The sequence below is a fragment of the Felis catus genome, chromosome A1 (genome assembly GCF_018350175.1).
Source record: "Felis catus isolate Fca126 chromosome A1, F.catus_Fca126_mat1.0, whole genome shotgun sequence".
Taxonomy (NCBI): domain Eukaryota; kingdom Metazoa; phylum Chordata; class Mammalia; order Carnivora; family Felidae; genus Felis; species Felis catus.
This window is the reverse complement of record NC_058368.1, coordinates 17,473,960-17,492,700: the sequence shown is the minus strand read 5'-3', so window position 1 is coordinate 17,492,700 and position 18,741 is coordinate 17,473,960. Positions and strand designations below refer to the sequence as shown.

At 40.0% G+C, this 18,741-nt stretch overlaps 2 protein-coding genes across 4 annotated transcripts in view; one reads left to right on the top strand and one right to left on the bottom strand.

The window, feature by feature from the left end:
• Positions 1–3,801: 3,801 nt before the first annotated feature.
• Positions 3,802–15,587, bottom strand: NHLRC3 (NHL repeat containing 3). Of its 3 annotated transcripts, none has more exons than XM_019825736.3 (8): positions 15,199–15,587; positions 14,958–14,986; positions 14,367–14,519; positions 13,916–14,063; positions 11,551–11,697; positions 9,447–9,538; positions 6,728–6,840; positions 3,802–6,125 (listed from the first exon to the last, which is right to left on the bottom strand). In XM_019825736.3, exons 1-8 carry the CDS (start codon positions 15,269–15,271, stop codon positions 5,870–5,872), a joined length of 1,011 nt encoding a protein of 336 aa, XP_019681295.1. In that variant the 5' UTR covers positions 15,272–15,587; the 3' UTR covers positions 3,802–5,869. The 3 variants fall into 3 exon arrangements, with proteins under 3 accessions (XP_019681295.1, XP_006927310.1, XP_003980391.1); XM_006927248.5 differs by having other exon boundaries at positions 11,551–11,751; positions 15,199–15,584; XM_003980342.6 differs by lacking the exon at positions 14,958–14,986 and having other exon boundaries at positions 11,551–11,751; positions 15,199–15,583.
• A 219-nt stretch (positions 15,588–15,806) lies between these two features.
• The window catches only part of PROSER1 (proline and serine rich 1), a 28,298-nt gene continuing 25,363 nt past the window's right edge, over positions 15,807–18,741 (top strand). The window contains exon 1 of the mRNA XM_023251008.2: positions 15,807–16,678. Within this exon, the coding sequence (XP_023106776.1) occupies positions 16,634–16,678 (45 nt within the window). The 5' untranslated portion in view covers positions 15,807–16,633. The remainder of the gene's footprint in view (positions 16,679–18,741) is intronic.

Sequence of the window (18,741 nt, the reverse complement as noted above, 5' to 3'; positions counted from 1 at the left end):
ATTAAGCAATAATTCTTTACAACTATTTAAAAAAATTTTTTTAATGTTTATTTTGGGGGGGGGCAGAGAGGGTGGGAGACACAGAATCTGAAGCAGGCTCCAGGCTCTGAGCTGTCAGCACAGAGCCCGATGTGGGGTTCGAACCCATGAGCTGTGAGATCATGACCTGAGCCGAAGTCGGACGCTTAACCAACAGAGCCACCCAGGCACCCCAAAATTAAGCAATGATTCTTAATAAAATTCTGAGATTAAAAAACTAAGTATGAAAATTACCAACATTCAATAGCAAATATCATATTTGGTAAAGTACCAATATTTCCATTAAAATCAGAAATAAGACAAAGATACATCATATCACTACTATCACTTAACATTGTTTTGAACAATGTAGCTAATGCAATAAAATTTTAAAAAATCAAACAAGCAATAAAAATCTTGAAAGGCATATAGTTATCTTTATTTTCAGAGTGGTATACCTACAAAGTCTGAATATCTATAATAGCTAATTAAAATTAATAAGGGTTTATTAAGGTGAATAGATATGACATACATAAGAAAGAATTGATACCCTTTCTCTATACCACCCAAAACTAATCAGCAATGGGGAAAAAAATCCTACTCTAGTAGCTATAATTAATAAATGTGCGGAATAAATTTGACACAGGAATCTAAATGTGTCTCAAAAGAAATGCACAGAATCTAAATTGAAAAAAAAAAAAACCACCAAAAACATCTTATTAAAGGACATAAAATAAGACATAACAGCAGACTATTTTCCTGGATATAGAATCTTAAAACCATAAAAAAAAAAAAAATCAATCCAAATGAACGTAGGTTAATTTAATAGTGAATTTCTTAGGAATGCTTTTTATCTGCAAGAAAACACCCAACCAAAACACTGGCTTAAATTAACTAAAACATTTAATTATCTCACATAAAAATCTAGAGCAAGGAATTACCAGGCCAATATAGTGGTTCCCCAATCATAAAAACCCAGCCTTCTTTCTGCCTTCCTTAAGAATGTCATTTGTTGCTTTATAGTTCCAAGATGGCTGCTGCAACTCAAGGCATTACATTCAAGTTCGTCAGGGAAGGAGGGAGAAGGCGGTGGTGCTAAGCATACCTTTTTATTCTCTTAAATCCAAAAGCAAATGATTCTCCAGAAATCCCCCTTTTATGTTGCACTGGCCAGAACATCATGTGACTACCCCTAGATGCTGGTTAGGCTGAGAAAGCAAGCACCTAGCTCTTCCAGTCTCCAAAGTGGTAGAAGGAAGACAATTGAGAATGGGTGTTTAGCCAACCAAGTGTTGGTATTTACCACAGTCTCATCAGAATCTCACTTTTTCACTCAAACTGTTCTGTTTCCCAATGTAGAATGTGTATTCCAGAAAAGGAGTCTACCTTGCTCACCACCATATTCCTAGATGACTAAAAAGTGGCCATTCTTAAATGATAGATGACTTAGTGTATTACAACGGTATCTTTAGTCTTCAATAGTGTGACTAAACACAGAATCATACCATAGGGAAGGTCATCTGGTCTTCTCATCTTCCCAGGGTAAGAATTTCTGCCCAAAGATGGCACGACTGCCGGTCTCTGGCTGACATACCTCAAACGAGTCTCTTAAGGTGTGGGGAGTGCTTACTGTGTGTCAGGGACTAGGTTTAATGTTCTACCCGCACAATCTCATTTCTATTCACAAGGACCCTATGAGGAAAATACAAATATTTCCATTTCACAAAGGAGAAAAATGAGGCAGTGTCAGAATAACGCAGCAAGTGAGTGGCAGAGCTTGGATCAGAACCCAGGTCAACCTAACTCCAGATTTCGGGTTCTGAATCACTGAACTTTACCACTTCCCATATGAACACAGTCTGTTCCACTGCTGAACAGCTCTTTGCTAGAATGTTCTTTCACTAAGCTGGACCAACGGGCCACACTTATTTCCACTTATTATCTTCATTCTGAAGGATAGCTCAGTAATCCTATGCTCTATGATCACCCTTTGAAGGTCTCAGAATTATTTCCAGACACCATGTTATTATTTTGGTCAACTGCTTTTGGATTAGAGTCTATTTGTGAGATTCTTACATGTAGCATCCGAAGGGAAACTCCACACCACAAATCTGTTTACCAGGGTCAGACTATTATAGGCGCTGAAAACAGGATCCCCCCAAGATGGGCCACTTTGACATAAAGGCAGAATTAAATCATAACAATATCCTTTCATTGTTTACCACGGAAGAAACAAAAGTTTCAAAAAGCGCTATTTTTCACTGCTTAAATTCCACTCAGTTCTTACATACAAAGGGAGTATCTATATGTCACTACATGTTCACAGGACTAACTTACTCTATAAACTCATGGATTCTATGGGTGTCTGGTGGAGAAATTACTGGGCCTCTTTGTAAATAATATTTGTAAAAGAGTCAGCAACTATGAAGCAAAATTGTTTAAAACAAAAAAATCTAGTAAGGAGAAAAGGAATAATTTTCTGCTAATATGAATGTATTTTCTATTACACTAAACTCCTCTTCAGGTTACAGTTTAAGTTATTCCCTTCTGGCTGTTAGTTTGGCTTTTATTGAAAGTGTTTTGGGGCGCCTGGGTGGCTCGGTCGGTTGAGCATCTGACTTCAGCTCAGGTCATGACCTCACAGTTCGTGAGTTCGAGCCCCGCATCGGGCTCTGTGCTGACAGCTCAGAGCCTGGAGTCAGCTGCAGAATCTGTGTCTCCCCTTCTCTCTGTCTCTCCCCCACTCTCTCTCTTTCAAATATAAACATTAAAAATTTAAAAAAAAAAAGTGTTTTGGTTTTTTTAAAACATGGAAATGTCTCAACAGTAAATATCCCAATAACCCTTGGAAAGGATGTCACCTACAAGCTAATTTCCTCAAGATACACAAGCTAAAGAAAAAAAAGTATGGTTTACCTCAATTGTTAAAAAAGTCAAAGTATAAAGATGAAAATCCACTTCCGGTTTCAAGAAATGCTTGTAAGCAGGACTCTACCGCCCTCTCTTGTACCAAGAACGTAAAACACCACCAGTGCAAGGAAGGCACCTCCCAGGGTGAACTGAAAGGAAACTTCTCTCCAGTAGATGGCCAACTACGAGGGCGAGGGCAGAGGACACCTGCCTGAGAGCCTTCGCACATCTGCGCTTTCACGTTTTTGTTGAATAAATGAATCTCTTTTTTTAAAGGTTTTTTTTTATGTGATTATCGCTGAAATTTTAAAGAGTAAAAGAAAGTCATACATTTAGGATACTTTTTTTTTTCTTCTTGATTCCAACAGACTTATTTTGGTGAGTCAAAGGAGCAAAAATCTGGCAGTTTCCAGCTGCAATGCGGGCTATCCAACGTACCCTGTTTTAAAATCCAGGGTTCAAAATCAACAAATGCAGAATAAAAGTTGGGACTTGACTGCCTTTATTTAGCCTGATGACCGCAATGCTTGAAGCGGTCTTTTGACCTGGTAAGTGACCGAAGCACAAATTATATGGGTCTTCTTAGTTTACCCTCTTGATTTCACACAGGCTGCCTCTGCGGACAAATAATTCCATCATAGAGACCCGATGTTCTAATAGGGGTTAGGGAAGATACAGTCTTTGGTTTCCTAATTTAGAAAAGTAATCTCCCCCTCCGGGAGATCTAGCCTATACTTTACACGTGAATGAAGGATACTCTCTCAGTGCCAACTTGTGCTATCAGGATTGCTGAAATTCTTTAACAGAATAAGAAGTTCTAAAACTGCTTTTATAATAATAAAATCAAACATTACTTAGAGAGCCAGATAATACTGCCTTTTCTTTCCAAAAGTTTAATTCGTATTTTTTAGTCAAAATGCAACACATTTTCTCAATCATTTAACCAATTAACCCAAAGGAAAAAAGTGAAATACTATGATTTCAAGTATGCTAATAAACACTTTTAGCAAGATATATGGCAACAATACTTTCAACAAGTTTTATAAGAAACTGGCATAAAACAAAGTTAACTACAACATTTTTAAAATGACAAGATCAGTTTACCTAACCTGTATTCCTTCTAAGAGGTATTTGCACTTCTTGTCCTGGCTTAAAAACAAAACAAAACAAAACAAAACTCTCAAATCACTTCCTTCTATCCAAGTAAATTTACTATATTTGCTAAGCTGCATAAAGTTCACAAGGATAGGTTTTGAAAAAAGCACTCAACGCAAAATTAAGGCAAACTGGATAGTTGCTATCAGGTAAATTAAGCAGCTGGAAGGATCTCTGTTTAAGAATTTCTGCCTCGAATGCCCTGGGAGCTTAGATTTCAAAGGGCACATTTGTATCTGTCGGACATCTGATCCTTGCAGCATTTCTGAAGGAGGAAGGAAATGATGCTCCCATTTTACTAAGGAGAAAAACTAAGAAGACTCACTGAAGATCATACAGCTTGGACAGCGGCACAAACACACTTATCAAAGGCCTTGGAACACAGGACAGTTTCCTGTTGGTAGATTTAACTTTCTATCTGTGTCAAGATATGATCCGAGCATCAAAATAGTGTGAATTCCTTGAGGTCTGGAAAACAGACGGCAGCTACAATGGGTGATGAGGAAAGTCAGCTCAAGATTTCTCACATGCGCCACGATTTACAGTGCAAGTCTGGGATAAGGAGGGAGGTGAATACAAGAAGAAGGGGACGAATGAGTTGACATCATCATACGGCGAGGTCTGAACAGAACCTAGAATAAACTAGAACCGAAAAGACGGTCTTTCATCCGGTATTCAGACCAAAGGGTAGAGAGACGTAGAAATAGAAAGCTAAGAAATTATTCACCTTAACAGATCCCCATATATACAATTCTAAAACTTCTTTGAGGTAGACAGATGTTAGGAATGAACTGAGTTCATGTTTTAAAAAAAGAAGATAAGGAAGGGAGGGAGGGAGGGAGGGAGGGAGGGAGGGAGGGAGGGAGGGAAGGAGGAAAAAAGGAATGAAGGGCCCTATTTTCAGTCGTACCTTTAATTAAAAAACATCCCAGTTAGTACTTGTAAAGATCCCTTTCAGTAAAGTGCTTAAATGCCTGCTGTTTTATTCCTACATTTAGAGGCTGAGACAAAGTATCTTACAGCTGAAGGACCCAGGCCAAGCTGGGCTTTTAAAAGAAAGCCTATCAGGGTTCTCAGCAAGTCTGTAACTTTTTACAGCTTGTCCATGTGGACCACCTTGTTTTCCCCTCTTTGGTTTAAGTTGGGAGCTCGAATGGACTTTCCCCGCAAAATCTCCAGGATTCTCTCTGTCAGATGTAATGTTCCTACAAGACACGCTTGAGGCCTGCTGACACGCTTGTATCAGTTTGCACACTTGTCTCCCACTGGACTAGATGCTACTGAACAGGCTCACACAGGTAAGTCCTGATTCTTCCTCTCTGAATCTTTAGGAGCTAGCATCCTGTGGGTACTCATTGATCAAGAGCCCATCTGACTTAATCGCTCAAAAGGTACATTTTATATAAGGTGAACAAACTGTAGTCCTTCATGTGAAGTTCAATATATCCTGCAAAACCTGTTTTTATTCCTTTCCCTCTTCCCCCCAGGGAGGATTAATCTACCTGGGCAAATACCTACCTTATGGTCTTAGTCCCTCTTTCAGATCCCATTTTTTAGAATTACATTTCCTTCGTTAAAATAGCCTTATGCACTTACAAGTAAAACTAAGTCATGAGAACAGCAACAAAACATATGGTTCTGAAGGATATAAGAACAGATTCTTCTCATCACTAGATCATGGGAAAATAAAGAAGCAAATACTGGTGCCTGAACGTTATTTGTAAGGACATGGCAATGAATTTGAGAATCTGAACTTCCACTTGAAACATCTCTGGGAAAAGAAACATTATGAATGTGTGAACAAAGGAAAATGGCCCTCCACTGGGACATATTTTTGCACTTGCTTTGCTCCGATTTCTGCTACATAGATGGCTCCAGTCTTCCCGCTGACATCTAAGAGATGAGGTAAAACCTGGTCTGCTAGTTGGATTGTGTTGATCACGGAACAGTTGCCAATGCTTCCCACTGGGGGTGCGGCCACCAGTAAGACCCTGCTGAGATTCAGCTGGGCTACGATCACGTACTTCCCGTCAGGAGTAAATCTAAGGACAGAGACATTTTACAGAATAAATGTATGCAAGATCAATATAAATGTTGACTTCTTCAACACTTTTCTCCCCTACAACGCTTAACAACAATAGGCACCTACACTTGCTGAAGGTTGCTTTCGAGGAGAATTTAAGTTTGTCTAATTCTGTTTATGAGGAAATAAAGATTTGTGAGGGTAGACGTAGCCAAAGAATAGCCTGAACAACAACAAAAAGTAATACGCGAGAACCACACAAAATGAAACTAACGGACAGGAGAGTCGGTGCTAGGCTGACACTACAGACTCCAGATTTCTATTTTCGTTCTACGTTTAAAAATTCACCACATGTACCCTGAGGGTGAGAGCTGTAGGAGGTCCAGCATATGTTATCCGACACCCCGACCCCACAGTGCACTGGGACTTTAACTGCTTTTCTTCCTCTGCTTGGGATCTGAAATATGGTTATGTATTCTCTGCAAACTTGTTTCTGTTCCTGTTCCACCTTCTGAAAATAATATTTTAACGTTTCAGCTAGCTCTTCAGAGAAGCAAACATAAATCAGATTTTAAAAAAGCATTAAAAAAAAAAAAAAAAAAAAAAAAAGGAAAATGTTACCTGACTGAAGAAGGTCCCTCTTCTGTGAAACAATTATTCCATGCTCCTAACCACTCCCCAGTGTCTTTATCAAATACTTGAATTCTTTTATTTCCTCGGTCAGCAACCCATACCTGAGAAAGCAAAAAAATGTTTTTTGGAAAAGATCCACATATAATGAGAAAACAAAAAGGGAGAGGGGCGGGATGGATGTTTATTTCTACTGGTTTCCCATACATCATCTCATGCGGTTCTCAGAGGGCCTCAAAGAAGGTCAGCCCTATCTTCAGACAGGAAATTAAAGTTCAGAAAGTTTAAATCCCTTGTTTGAAGTGAGCTTCCAATACGTGGGAGAGCCACTTTAGGCCACCTGTCTCAACTCAAATCCCACACACAGTACTCTGCCCGCTCTACCAAGCACCCGAATAACAAGAAAACCGGAGTCCTCCGTCATGATGCGGAACATGAGCAACACTGAGGAGGGACAGAATTCATCCGTTCCTCTCACAGGCATTCACCTTCCGGCTGAGTACTGCCACCCTGCCAGTTCCAGGGCTAGGTTAGAAGACAAAAAGAAAGAAACACAGCCTTGTTCCTCAGGAGCCCAGGCTAGGGTATTCATTCCTCTCGCAGTATCACTAAACATCCACCTGCTATTTAGCAAGGCATGTCCAAAGTGCCAACCCACTGGAAGAGGAAGCTTAGAAGACTTCAGTAACTTTTAAGAATGACAGTAGGCTAACGACAGGTTTAATTCCGTTTTGCTATAGGGTGGTATGAGTTACTAAGGAAACTACTGTCATAAAACAGGAGAGTAGATTCACGTTAAATGGCATCTCACGTACTATATCTGATACATGCAACCTACAGCATACATACAGCGAAATCATTTTATGACATGCAGCTAGGATTATAGAGGGGTATGTAACACTGGACTGGAAGTATGGGCCTGCCCCACTGACCTCTACCTTCTTCTCCTTTCAGGATCTTGGCTTTGTGGATTCAGGGACTGTTTCTTCAAGGTAACCCTAACTATGTATTTGTCAGTATGTTTGAGTTTCAGTAGCCACTAAATTCATCTACAATAAGACACAAATAAACTGTTTCACTTTAGAGAGGTTGTTGATCTCTATGTAAGGCAATTTCTCAAGACCTTTTCCTGATTCGTGATTCTTTAGTAAGGATGGATTTCCTTAAAGATTTTGGGATTACTGTCTTAGATGAGTGACCAAGGAAGAAATACAGTTTAGGTCATAAGACTGAATAATACTTTAGATTGTTAGCGTTATCTTTCCTAGTGAACAAAATCTGAGAAATCTTGTTTAAGAAACACCGGCAAGTTTAACTCTGGACCTAATGAACTTTTCACATAGGCTTGGATGATGACTGAGTCAATCACATAAAACGTTCAGAACAGCATGACTGTGGTTAAAACACAAGTGTGCGGAAATGAACATTCTCATTTCTCATCATTCAGTAATGCCAGAGGATGTCCATCAAATGTTCTCCAAGGCCTCTCAAAAGGGCACTTATCACTGTGGAGGATTTACCAGGGTCTAAGTCTTGCCTGCTCAGAAACTTGATCTTGTTCTTATCCCACAAAGGGAGAAGTTAACCAGGCTCAGCAGGGTAATGTGTTTAAAACCAGAATTCCAACTTTCTAGCTCCCCATTTACAGACAAAATTCACATGTTCAGTTATCTTCCTATCTACACTGAGAACTACCTGAAGATTTTATGATTAAAACATTCTCATTTTGTCTACACAGGAAGCCAAATCACAATCAGAAGGTTGCGTGCTAAACACAGAGCCAGAAGTGGAAACGGATTAAATTTCTAACGGTATGAAGCCAAGATTGTCTGATGCATCTATTGTGTGTGTAGTAAGTCCTTTAGTCACTTCAGTTACATGTAAGATGACCAGTATGTGCCAGACGCCCAGATATAAAGCAAAAGAGACTCAGTACGTGCCCTCATACAGCCTACACGCTGTCAAGGGAGACAGTGAATTGATACGATAGTGTGACAGTTACTATAATGGGGGAAGTACAGGCCACTATAGGAAAACAGGAAAAACTAAGGTAACATTTTGGGTGGGGTTTGGTTTGGGGAAAGTAACCCCAAAGAAGTGGTATGTATGCTTAACGGTGTGCAAAAGAGACGGGTGGGAAAAAGAAATGGGTTGAAATGCATCAGTTAAAGTGTTCTGTTCCCCACACTGGAGCTAGTGAGAACAGAGCTTGCCAAGGTGGCTCTTGTTTTCAAGCTTCCAAGGTTAAGCTCTCCCTTCTCCCTTTTGGTCAACATATTCTAGAATGAATTGAATTCTCAAGTTAAAAATATATTCAAACACATCGTAGTTTTCTTAGTGGGAGGGTGACTCATTTCTTCTTCAGGTTACTTATGTTCTATTCCTTTATTTGTTCCTTCTACCTTTAAGTGACATAGAAAATCTATTTTGTTCTTTTTAAATATTTGGGGAACTCTCTCCAGTATGGGACCCAAACATTTGTAAGAGTACGTGGGTATACCCAGCCCCACAGGAACTGCCCAGATATACCCAGATACACACAACCACAAACATTCATACGTAATTTATACGTCCAGAAACACACATGTGCACCAAGATATATATATATATATATATATATATATATATATATATGCCCATACACCCCCCCACACACACACACACACATTTAGATACACAGTTCCAGATACAACGAGAGTGTATTTTTTACCCGACCAGCCGAATCAACTGTAACGCTGTGAGGTATGTTGAACTTGGCAGGCCCTGTCCCCCGTTCTCCATGCAGCCAAAGTATCATAAAATCTGGACAGTGGTAAACATAGTTAGTTGGTCAGAGCAACATATAGAATACCTGACACATTTGCATGTTATATTTTATGTCTTAAGTTGCAAACAAACTCTTCAATTATACCTCCAATTGATTATGCTTTACTGGCTTTCTGTTTGTGTACCACTTTGTTTAATTCTTATGCTTTACCAGAAAAAAAAATTCCTTCTCTGTTTCAAGCAATTAATCGACTTCTTTAATGACTATCTCCACTTGAATCTTTTACCACTCAAAACCACTGCTGTGATTCATGTCAACATCTCCCTCAAACTGATACCCCTTCCTAACTAATCAGTTATTTGGTATTACAATTCCTCTGAGCTTAAAAATTCACATTGTTTTCATAGTCTGTCTCCTTTATTACCTCTACCCCTATTACCTCTACCCCTAAAGATATGCCCAAGCCCGAGTCACAGGTACTCCTGTATCTGTAAATGTGACTTTATTGGACACAGAGTCTTGGAGATACAATGAAGTTAGGGATCTTGTGAAGAGATGATCCTAGATTTAGGGTGGACCCTAAATCCAATGACTAGTGTCCTTGTAAGAGAAAGGAGAGGGAGATTTGAGACACAGACACACACAGAAAAGAAAGCCATCTGAAGACAGAGGCAGAGACTGGAGATATGCTGCCCCAAGCCAAGGAATGTCTGGAGCCACGGGAAGCCGGAGAGGCAAAGAGGGATTCTCCTCTCGTGCCATTAGAGGGAGCATGGCCTGCCCATTAGATTCAGACTTCTGGATTCCAAAACTACGAGAGAAAACATTTCCATTTAAGCCATTTAGTTTGTGGCGATTTTTTTAAAAAGATATTTAGTTTTGAGAGAGAGAGAAGGAGAGAGTGCACGAGCGCAAGTGGGGGAGGGGTGGAGAAGAGGTGGACAGAGGATCCAAAGTGGGCTCTGTGCTGACAGCAGCAGCCCCAAAAGGGCTCAAACTCATAAACCTCGAGATCGTGACCTGAGCCGAAGTCAGATGCTTAACCGACCGAGCGACCCAGGTGCCCCTGTGGCAATTTTTTTTATCACAGCCATTCAATCTGTCTCCTGAGTTTGGTTGTTTCTTTCATAGAATTTTTTGAGTCTTGCTTTATCCCTACGTCACCTCCCTTTAACTATCACCAACCAAACTCAGTTACTGGGTGATAAGCTGACTACACAGCTTCCATGTAGGGGTTTATATCGTGTCCAAATGACAGCGCTTACTGCAAATATATCTCGGTACAGTGTCTATTGTAAACACTGCTTCTGTAACATCACCTTCCCACTAAAAAACCTCAGACATTTTAAAGGCAAAATTATGGCTTCAAAATTCTTTGATAAGCCTTCAACATCCCAAATCGTACTTTCTACTATTCAAAAATTACATCCTAAGCTCCTTTCCTGGAAAACTTGCTAATTACCACTTGTAGACCTTGGTGAACGTTCCTCCCATCTCCCTTCTCCTCCCACCAAAATCAGTGTAGTTCAAGAACTACTTCTTTTAGGAACCCTTGCCCTACTTCTCCAGTCAACAGAAGTTTCTCCTCCTAGTCTCATTTTACTTTATCAATACCGCAGAGTACCATTTAACGGTTTCATCTGAAATAGACCTGCACCTAGAATACGACTGAGGACACAACAACAGTAAAATACAAACACAAACTTTAGCTGATCAAACTGAAGGATACCTCAGCTCTGGGATGTCAGGTTCCCAATCTCCTTATTCGGAACTGGACAGGATAACCACTTACTTCTTGAGCCCACTATAAATCCCCAAAGTGCTTCCAGTTTCATTCAAAGCAAACGCCTACCTTTTGAGAATTAAGCAAGCCTATCATCAGCACCATTTATTATTGGCCATCCCACACATCTCACTTGAGCCCTTTACACACAGCTTCATATACAACATGCAACAGTTATGATATTTACCAAGTATCAAGCAAACTAAAGCAATGCAACTTATTGAATAACATTCTTATAATGCCATGCAAAGCTAAGCCAGGTACCTTGGGACAATTTGATCAATCTGTTATTCAATCCTCCGTCTCCATCCACGATGTAAATATCTCCTGTGTCGTCTACATACAATTCTGCGGGGTTATCAAACTGTAGGGGAGTCAAACCAGTGCCTTTCTTGCCTGGGGTACCCAACACTTGAACAAGATCACCAAAGGAATTGTATTTTTTAATAGTATGACCATAGGATCCTATAAAGATAAACACACACACTTCACAAATACAACCACTGTCCAAACATCCACGTTTTTCAAGTAAGCAGGGAGCAAAAATGTACTAGAATTAAACAGTTAATTGAGCTTCTTCATTAGTTACAACCAAACTTATTATGAATTAAAATCTCAGGTACTCCTAAATAAGTAAGATTCTAAATTCAAGTAAATCAAACCAAAACAATTGGCTCCTTATACAGGAAGCTTGTGATGCTAAATTATAGGTAGGTCATTTTCTTTTTTATCATAAATACAACCTTGAAGGAGCATTCCTTGCAAAAAGAAACCAAAAAGGAACTGGAAAAGGAACTTATATTTGAAAATCATTATTTCAATCATATGCACTCAAATTTTAGTAGTATAGCGCAAAAAGTGCACTATAATACAAATTTTAAAACTACCCTTTCTCCTAGTGGAAACAAGTTCAAATTCAACCCATTAACATTTTTTTCCTAAGAAGGGAATAAATCTTCCCAAATTGTTAGTATCATATCCTTTCACTTACATCAAGACTTCTTTGAGTGAAAATTCCTTACAAGCAAAAATATAAAGTATTAACAAATAGGAAAAAACCATAAAGTAGTTAAGAGAAATCAATTTGAAGGCATACCAAGACGAAACTAACTGTTAGGCATTCAAAAGATAAATCGGACACACTGAGCTTACTGGAAATAAAGTGAATCAAACTTGCATTACAATTCTAACTTAAAAAGTGTATTTATTATTATGCCTCATTTGAAAGCTTGAGTTAGTCTGTAGCAATAATAAGAGAACATAATATTATTACAGAATGCAACCTTCAAAGTTCCTAAAAAATTGGCAAAGGACACAGACTACCAGTGGAAAACATTCTTGTGGGTTTTTTTTTTTTATAGGCTCATTTACAGCCATATTTTTATTAAAGGAATGTATTTCTTCAAAAAATGGGAAGGAATATAAAGTGTCTCCATATTTGTGCATGAAAAAAACCCAGCTATAATGGAAAGAATGAAGAGGTCATGTGTGTTCTTTTTATTTGTGGGAATCAATGAAGTATTTTATAAAAAAGGATCACATGAATGGAATAAATGAAAAACTAAAGGCTTTTAACAGTAAATTCTGAAAAAAAGAGAGAAAAGAGCCATATTTCATTACAGTATTACAATGAAATCAGATGCAGTCCAGATTTTTTTTTTAACCAAAATCTTACAATCCAAACTACATTTTGAAACGAATGGATTATCAGCTGAAGCTCAGAAATCTCTTGGGTTCTGAGAACAAATGGTAACAGCACTTCTAACAAAAACTGAGAGTTCACTAATTCCAAAATGGCATCTGAACTAGCCAGAAGTGAAGAAACAGGATGTCCTTCAAGCCATGAATGTAACTGGGCCAAAGAATACTAGAAACACTGTCTTTATGATCCCATTCATTCCTGAGATCCTGACATAATGCCAGGTTATCTAGAAATACTGTCTTTATGATCCCATTCATTCTTGAGATCCTGAAATTATAATCACAAGTCATCTCTGGTACTATCTTGTCTTAAGCCACAATAATACGCAAACAGTTATCAATGAAACCATTCACAGCTATAAATTCAACTGTGCTTGATTTACAACATACTCTACTAAAAATGTTTTTTGGAAGGAAAATTTCAGACATGCTGCAGTAGGTAGGATTTCAGAAACATTAACACCAGCAGTTTCTGCAAATCTTGCATTTTGGGCAACAAAGCAGTTCTGGTTTCTTAGCACAATCTCTTCTGAAAGAGAACTGGTAAAGGAAAACGAGACAGGGATTTTACTAACTCTCAGAGATTGTTAGTTCTGTGGCTTCACACAAGAGGTTTACATTTAACCTGGGAGGAGCAGCTGATGTTTTAAAAACTATAAAAAAGGATCCCTGAAAGTATAGTCTCACAACTGGCGCTACAAAGAGGAAAAGTCCCTTGACAAGTTAATGGAAAAATCACAACGGTAGCCTTCTTATTAAATGTCTCGACTCTACGGAAGTACAATATAAAGATTTTTAGAAAGAAGTGATTTCATAAGTCATTAAAGAACTTATATTTAGCAACTCTTGATTTTAAAGCATACAAGCAAGAACATGGGCAAAAATATGATTTCTAGCAAGACAATTTAATAGATATTACTACACATACCACTTCCTACATCCGTGATCCAGACAGACTGTTCATGTAGTGTACTGGCTGCAAATATACCATGAGGTGTGTCAACTGTGTAATTCCAGGATCGTAGGAAATATCCATCCTCTGTGAACACTAATACCTTTGGGATGTTATCCCCTCTCTGAAGGTATATAAAAATAACTGCTTAGATAAGATTATTTTTTAGAAAGTAATCTTTATTTTGGTAGAGAAAAACAACAATTAAAGGTTAATTGAGAAATTAATAATGTTTAAAAACCATCTTCAAAACCTAACAGTATTAACTATTACATTCAAAACCAAAATATTTACTCAAAACCAATCCAAAAAAACCAAATTTCACGATTACCGTAATGTAAACATACATGGTTACTTAGTGCAGCAAATCAAGAAGCTGTTTCCTTTGTATTCATAATTTTTTTTTTTTAATCCCAATTTTACTAACCTGGGCTACGTAAACCAATCCGCTGAGGGAGTCAACTGCAACACAAAATGTTGTTCCAGTAAAGTATTCTGGACGATTAGGCCATCCCACATCCAGCCGGTAAAGAATTTCCTTGGTTGTCCAGGAAACTTGAAAAGCAAATTTCCTTAAAACCTTAAAAAAAAAAAAAAAAAAAAAAAAAAAAAAAACAGAAGATTAAGATTCAGTTCACTCTCTAGGTTAAAAAAATAAATAAATAAATGTTTATTTCAAAAAAAAATTTTTTTTTAACGTTTATTTATTTTTGAGACTGAGAGAGACAGAGCATGAACGGGGGAGGGGCAGAGAGAGAGGGAGACACAGAATCTGAAACAGGCTCCAGGCTCTGAGCCATCAGCACAGAGCCCCACGCGGGGCTGGAACTCACGGACCATGAGATCATGACCTGAGCCGAAGTCGGACGCTCAACCGAATGAGCCACCCAGGCGCCCCAATAAATGTTTATTTTTAAGCATGCCTTGACACCTGATACAGAGGTGTTGAGGCTGCTGGACAGAAATGATTGGGGAATGGGTTTATACGTCGAAAGACCAAGGGGGCCACAATACAAACCTGCAAATTATTTGGAGACGTAGTGGGGTCTGGGGAAAAAAAGAACACAGAGAAACGGCGATGCATCATATACAAACTTTTAAACCCGAAGAGACAAAGCAGGACGTCGGCAGTTCGGCCCGGGTGGGGGTTTTGAGACAAGCCAGTGCGGGAGCCAGGGCCCGCCACCTCCACCCAACAGCGGCGTCGCCTCTCAACGGTGCCGTCCACACACCCGACACGTCTTCACTGCTCAACTCACCGGTGAGCCACAAAAACGCGAATGCAAAACCAGTAATGCAAGAAAGAAGCCAGCGCCTGCCAGGCCGACCCATAATCTCGCCATGACGAGACGGAAGGGTCCGCAGGCGGCTGGGGGCCACCGAACGCTCTCAGGTCCACGCCGTTCGTCGCCGCATAGGGCGTCGGCCCAACCTCGGGGTCGAAGCTCCTATCTCCAATTCCCTCTTCCTGGATGCGCGGGTTTTGAAAACCCAGAGGAGAGCACAGATCGGGGTGAGAGAAAATCAGATCTCGGGTAGCGGTTTCCTGGTGCGTTCGGGGTCCACGCCCCCAGGTCACACGGCTCGGGCTGACCCACTGACCACCCTTTTCCGCCCCTTGGGGCGGTCCACACTGCGGACTTCGCCCGTCAGCCAAAAATAAGGGTATCCATAGATATGCCTTAACCTCTCTACGTTCATTTTTTTTTAATTAAGATTGAAAAATCACAACCTAACACATGCAAACCCGCAAAATAGAAATGTGGCTCTCAAAAAATGATTTTCAAGCTCTGAGAAAGATTTCTGCTACCTCCGATTCTGAGGAATCCAGGCATTTGCTGTAGACACCTACGTTCCCACACCAGGACCCCTCCTTTGGCTTTCGGGAAAGAGAGGCCTAAGTTCTCGGCGCAGAGTTGGGTTTACAGGGGCGCGACGAGCTTCTTTAAAGGCCCCCAGGAGCCGGTGGGAGCTGTAGGGGTAACCAGGAAGGGCTCTAGACGCCGTGGGCGCCGCGGTATTCGGGAGTCCCCCTACCGGAGAGTGTGGGCCCCCTCGCCCGGCTCCCGGTGCTCTCCGGCTGCCGGCCCGCTCCCGGAAGCCGTGGCAGCTGGTAACAAAGAGCCTGCCCGGCCTCCGCTGCCCGGGCTACGGGACCCAGGAGCCAGCGCAGCTGCTGGGGTTGAACGCAAGTCGGGCCATGCGCCGCGGTGAGGGGCGGCGGCCGGCGGCCTAGGCGCCGGTGCGGGTTGAGAGGCCGGTACCTCCTTCTTCGCCGCCCGCAGGATCCGGGGCGCAGGTGCATCTGCTCTCCCGGCCGCTCCACTCGGGAGAGCGGCTTCACGACCTTTCCCCGGCGGCGCCTGGCCTTCAGTTGCAGGGGACCGAAGCTCAGCTCCGGCTGCCAAGCCCTGGGCTTCTTTGCAGGACTCCGAGAGCACCGGACTCTTCCCCGAGGTGTCCTGAAGCTGAGAAAGTCTGGCGGTTTTTGCTTTTAATAAAAAGTTTTTATAAGTGTCCATTTTTAGAAATTTTTGCAGAGTTTGAAGTACTCTCTACCTCTTTGCATCCTTTTTCTTGCTCCTGGAGTCTTTCCTCCTCAGCTATAAACGTTTTTACTATAAGAGCAGACCAGGGATGAACATTTTGTGATTGAAAGTGCAACTGTGTAAAACCACGTCGAAACTAACCAAGATGGACAAAAAGTCCTTTGAAACGGTGTTGGATGAAATTAGAAAGGTAATTTCACTTAATGCCTTAAATCAATCTATGAGCTACGAATTCTCGTAGTTAATTCTCTTTGAAGGACCGCGTGCCGATGGTGCAAAATGCGAGTTTTTAGGATTGCAAAATTGGTGGGAATTTTTAATGTACACTGCGGGAGCTTGTATCGCGATATATTTCACGATACAAATAGAAATTAAGTTGTTAATGCTAAATTTGACGATCAGTGCGGTATTGTGGAAAATATATTCAAAGAATACTCGTTCGGAAGCCGGCTCTACAAATCTAATAGCTCTGTACTTGGCGGAAAAGTGATTTAATATTTAAGTTTTTATCTCATCTTTCAGTAACCTGAGACTGACAATTAAGAGATAATACGTATAAAATTTCTTTAATGGGAATTCTCATGGCAGGTTTTTCAAATCTGAAGATAGGCTATGTGTTGCCTGGACGGACACAATGTCCAAATGTATTAGGTTTAAAGTCATATTCTTAGGAATGGGCTTCAATAACTTGAATTTCAACACTTTTTTTCTTCCTGTTTTCTAAGTTTTTGCTTCTTTTCGAGGCTGTTGTATGTAACCGACCTCCCCAGAATGAACCAAACAGCAAAAATATTTGGAATGTAGCCTTGAGCCCAGTAAATACTTAAAGCACCAAAGTGTTTACATAATTAGATCTGGAAGGACCATCTGTACCATTAGTATGCTAATACTGAGTGTTTTGCTTAGAACTTGTGGCCATTTCCAAACCTTTAAGACCCTTGACTGACAGGGTAGGATTTGTTACTTTATGCTCTGGTGATTGATTTATTTCAGCTTATGAGATGAATGAAATTGCCTGTAGACATGCTGTTTTTCTGCATTTTCTATAAAGCAAAGTGTTGGTTTTCTTCATCTGTCCTAAAACTGTTTTTCAAATTCGCATATTAGGTTAAATTTACATGTTGGGTGATATTGAATGTTGTTTTTGGTCAAAATTTCAGCTTTTGCAAATCCAGCTTGTCCAATTAAAATTTGCATTAAAATGTCAGGTTGTCAACTATATGTATAGAATTTGTAACAATTTGTTTACGAGCTGATATTTACTGTTTATGAGGAAGTAATTTGTGGGTTCAAGTAGACCAAGGAGATTTCTACTTTTGGAAGTTATAGGTTGCAATTTGCAAAATCTCTCCCTTCTATGTTGTGAAAAGATCACACACACACACACACACACACACACACACACACAAATACTAATGAGGGGAATAGGATATTTTCCAGAGATCAAAGTCATACATGAGATAGCAATTTACTTTCTTATTTAAATCCTTATTTTTGGTCTGCAAGCAAATTAGATATATCAGCATTGTCTTAAGTCTGTTAAAATGGGATAAAAACGTAGGCATATCTAAATGAGAATTACTATTGTTTTTTAAAAAAATTGCTTTCAGACTTTGTAGATATAAATTGGTTTAAACCAGGTAATCGCTTCCCGAGATTACATCTCAACAGTAAGAGTACCTTACCCAGAGTCCCATTCTCTCTTCCTCACTTCCCTTTTCAGTGAAAAACTACTGGGCAACCTGGATGTTTCTTTCAGTAAACTGGTCATGTTTTCTCCTAGCAAAATGATATATATACCAAATACAAATATTGTTTTGTAGTACAAAGGGTTTAGTTGATTTTTAATGATTAGTAGCTACCAAATTATGGTTGTTTCCATCTCTAAATTTGGCAAACAGTTGCAAGGACAACATATGTGATTTTAGCTGGTTCTGAATAGTGCTGGGTCAAGACCACCATACTTTCTCTCTGAACTTCCCATTGATAGAGGCCCTGTGAGGAAAGGAACCATAACTTAGTACTATTATGTGTCAGATCTACTATTGACTATTTTAATTTTCACAGTAACTCTGAGGTGGGTAGTGAATGTTGTTCCCTTTTTATGGTTAAAAAGGTTCTCAAGCTAATTAAAATGCCTTTCAGAGGCCACAAGGCCAGTTAGTAGCAGGCACACAGATTGAATTGAGGGCCCTTTTTGGCTCCTTGGGGTCTTAACATTCCAGTGGAAGTACTGAGAACCTGACCAGACCT

Excerpts from the sequence above, each read along its gene's own strand:
- NHLRC3 (XM_006927248.5), bottom strand. The coding sequence starts at position 15,271 with ATGGGTCGGCCTGGCAGGCGCTGGCTTCTTTCTTGCATTACTGGTTTT. Across the intron at positions 14,064-14,366 it reads GATTGGTTTACGTAGCCCAG|AGAGGGGATAACATCCCAAA; the intron begins GTTAGTAAAATT and ends ATATACCTTCAG. Across the intron at positions 11,752-13,915 it reads GATCACGGATGTAGGAAGTG|GATCCTATGGTCATACTATT; the intron begins GTATGTGTAGTA and ends TTATCTTTATAG.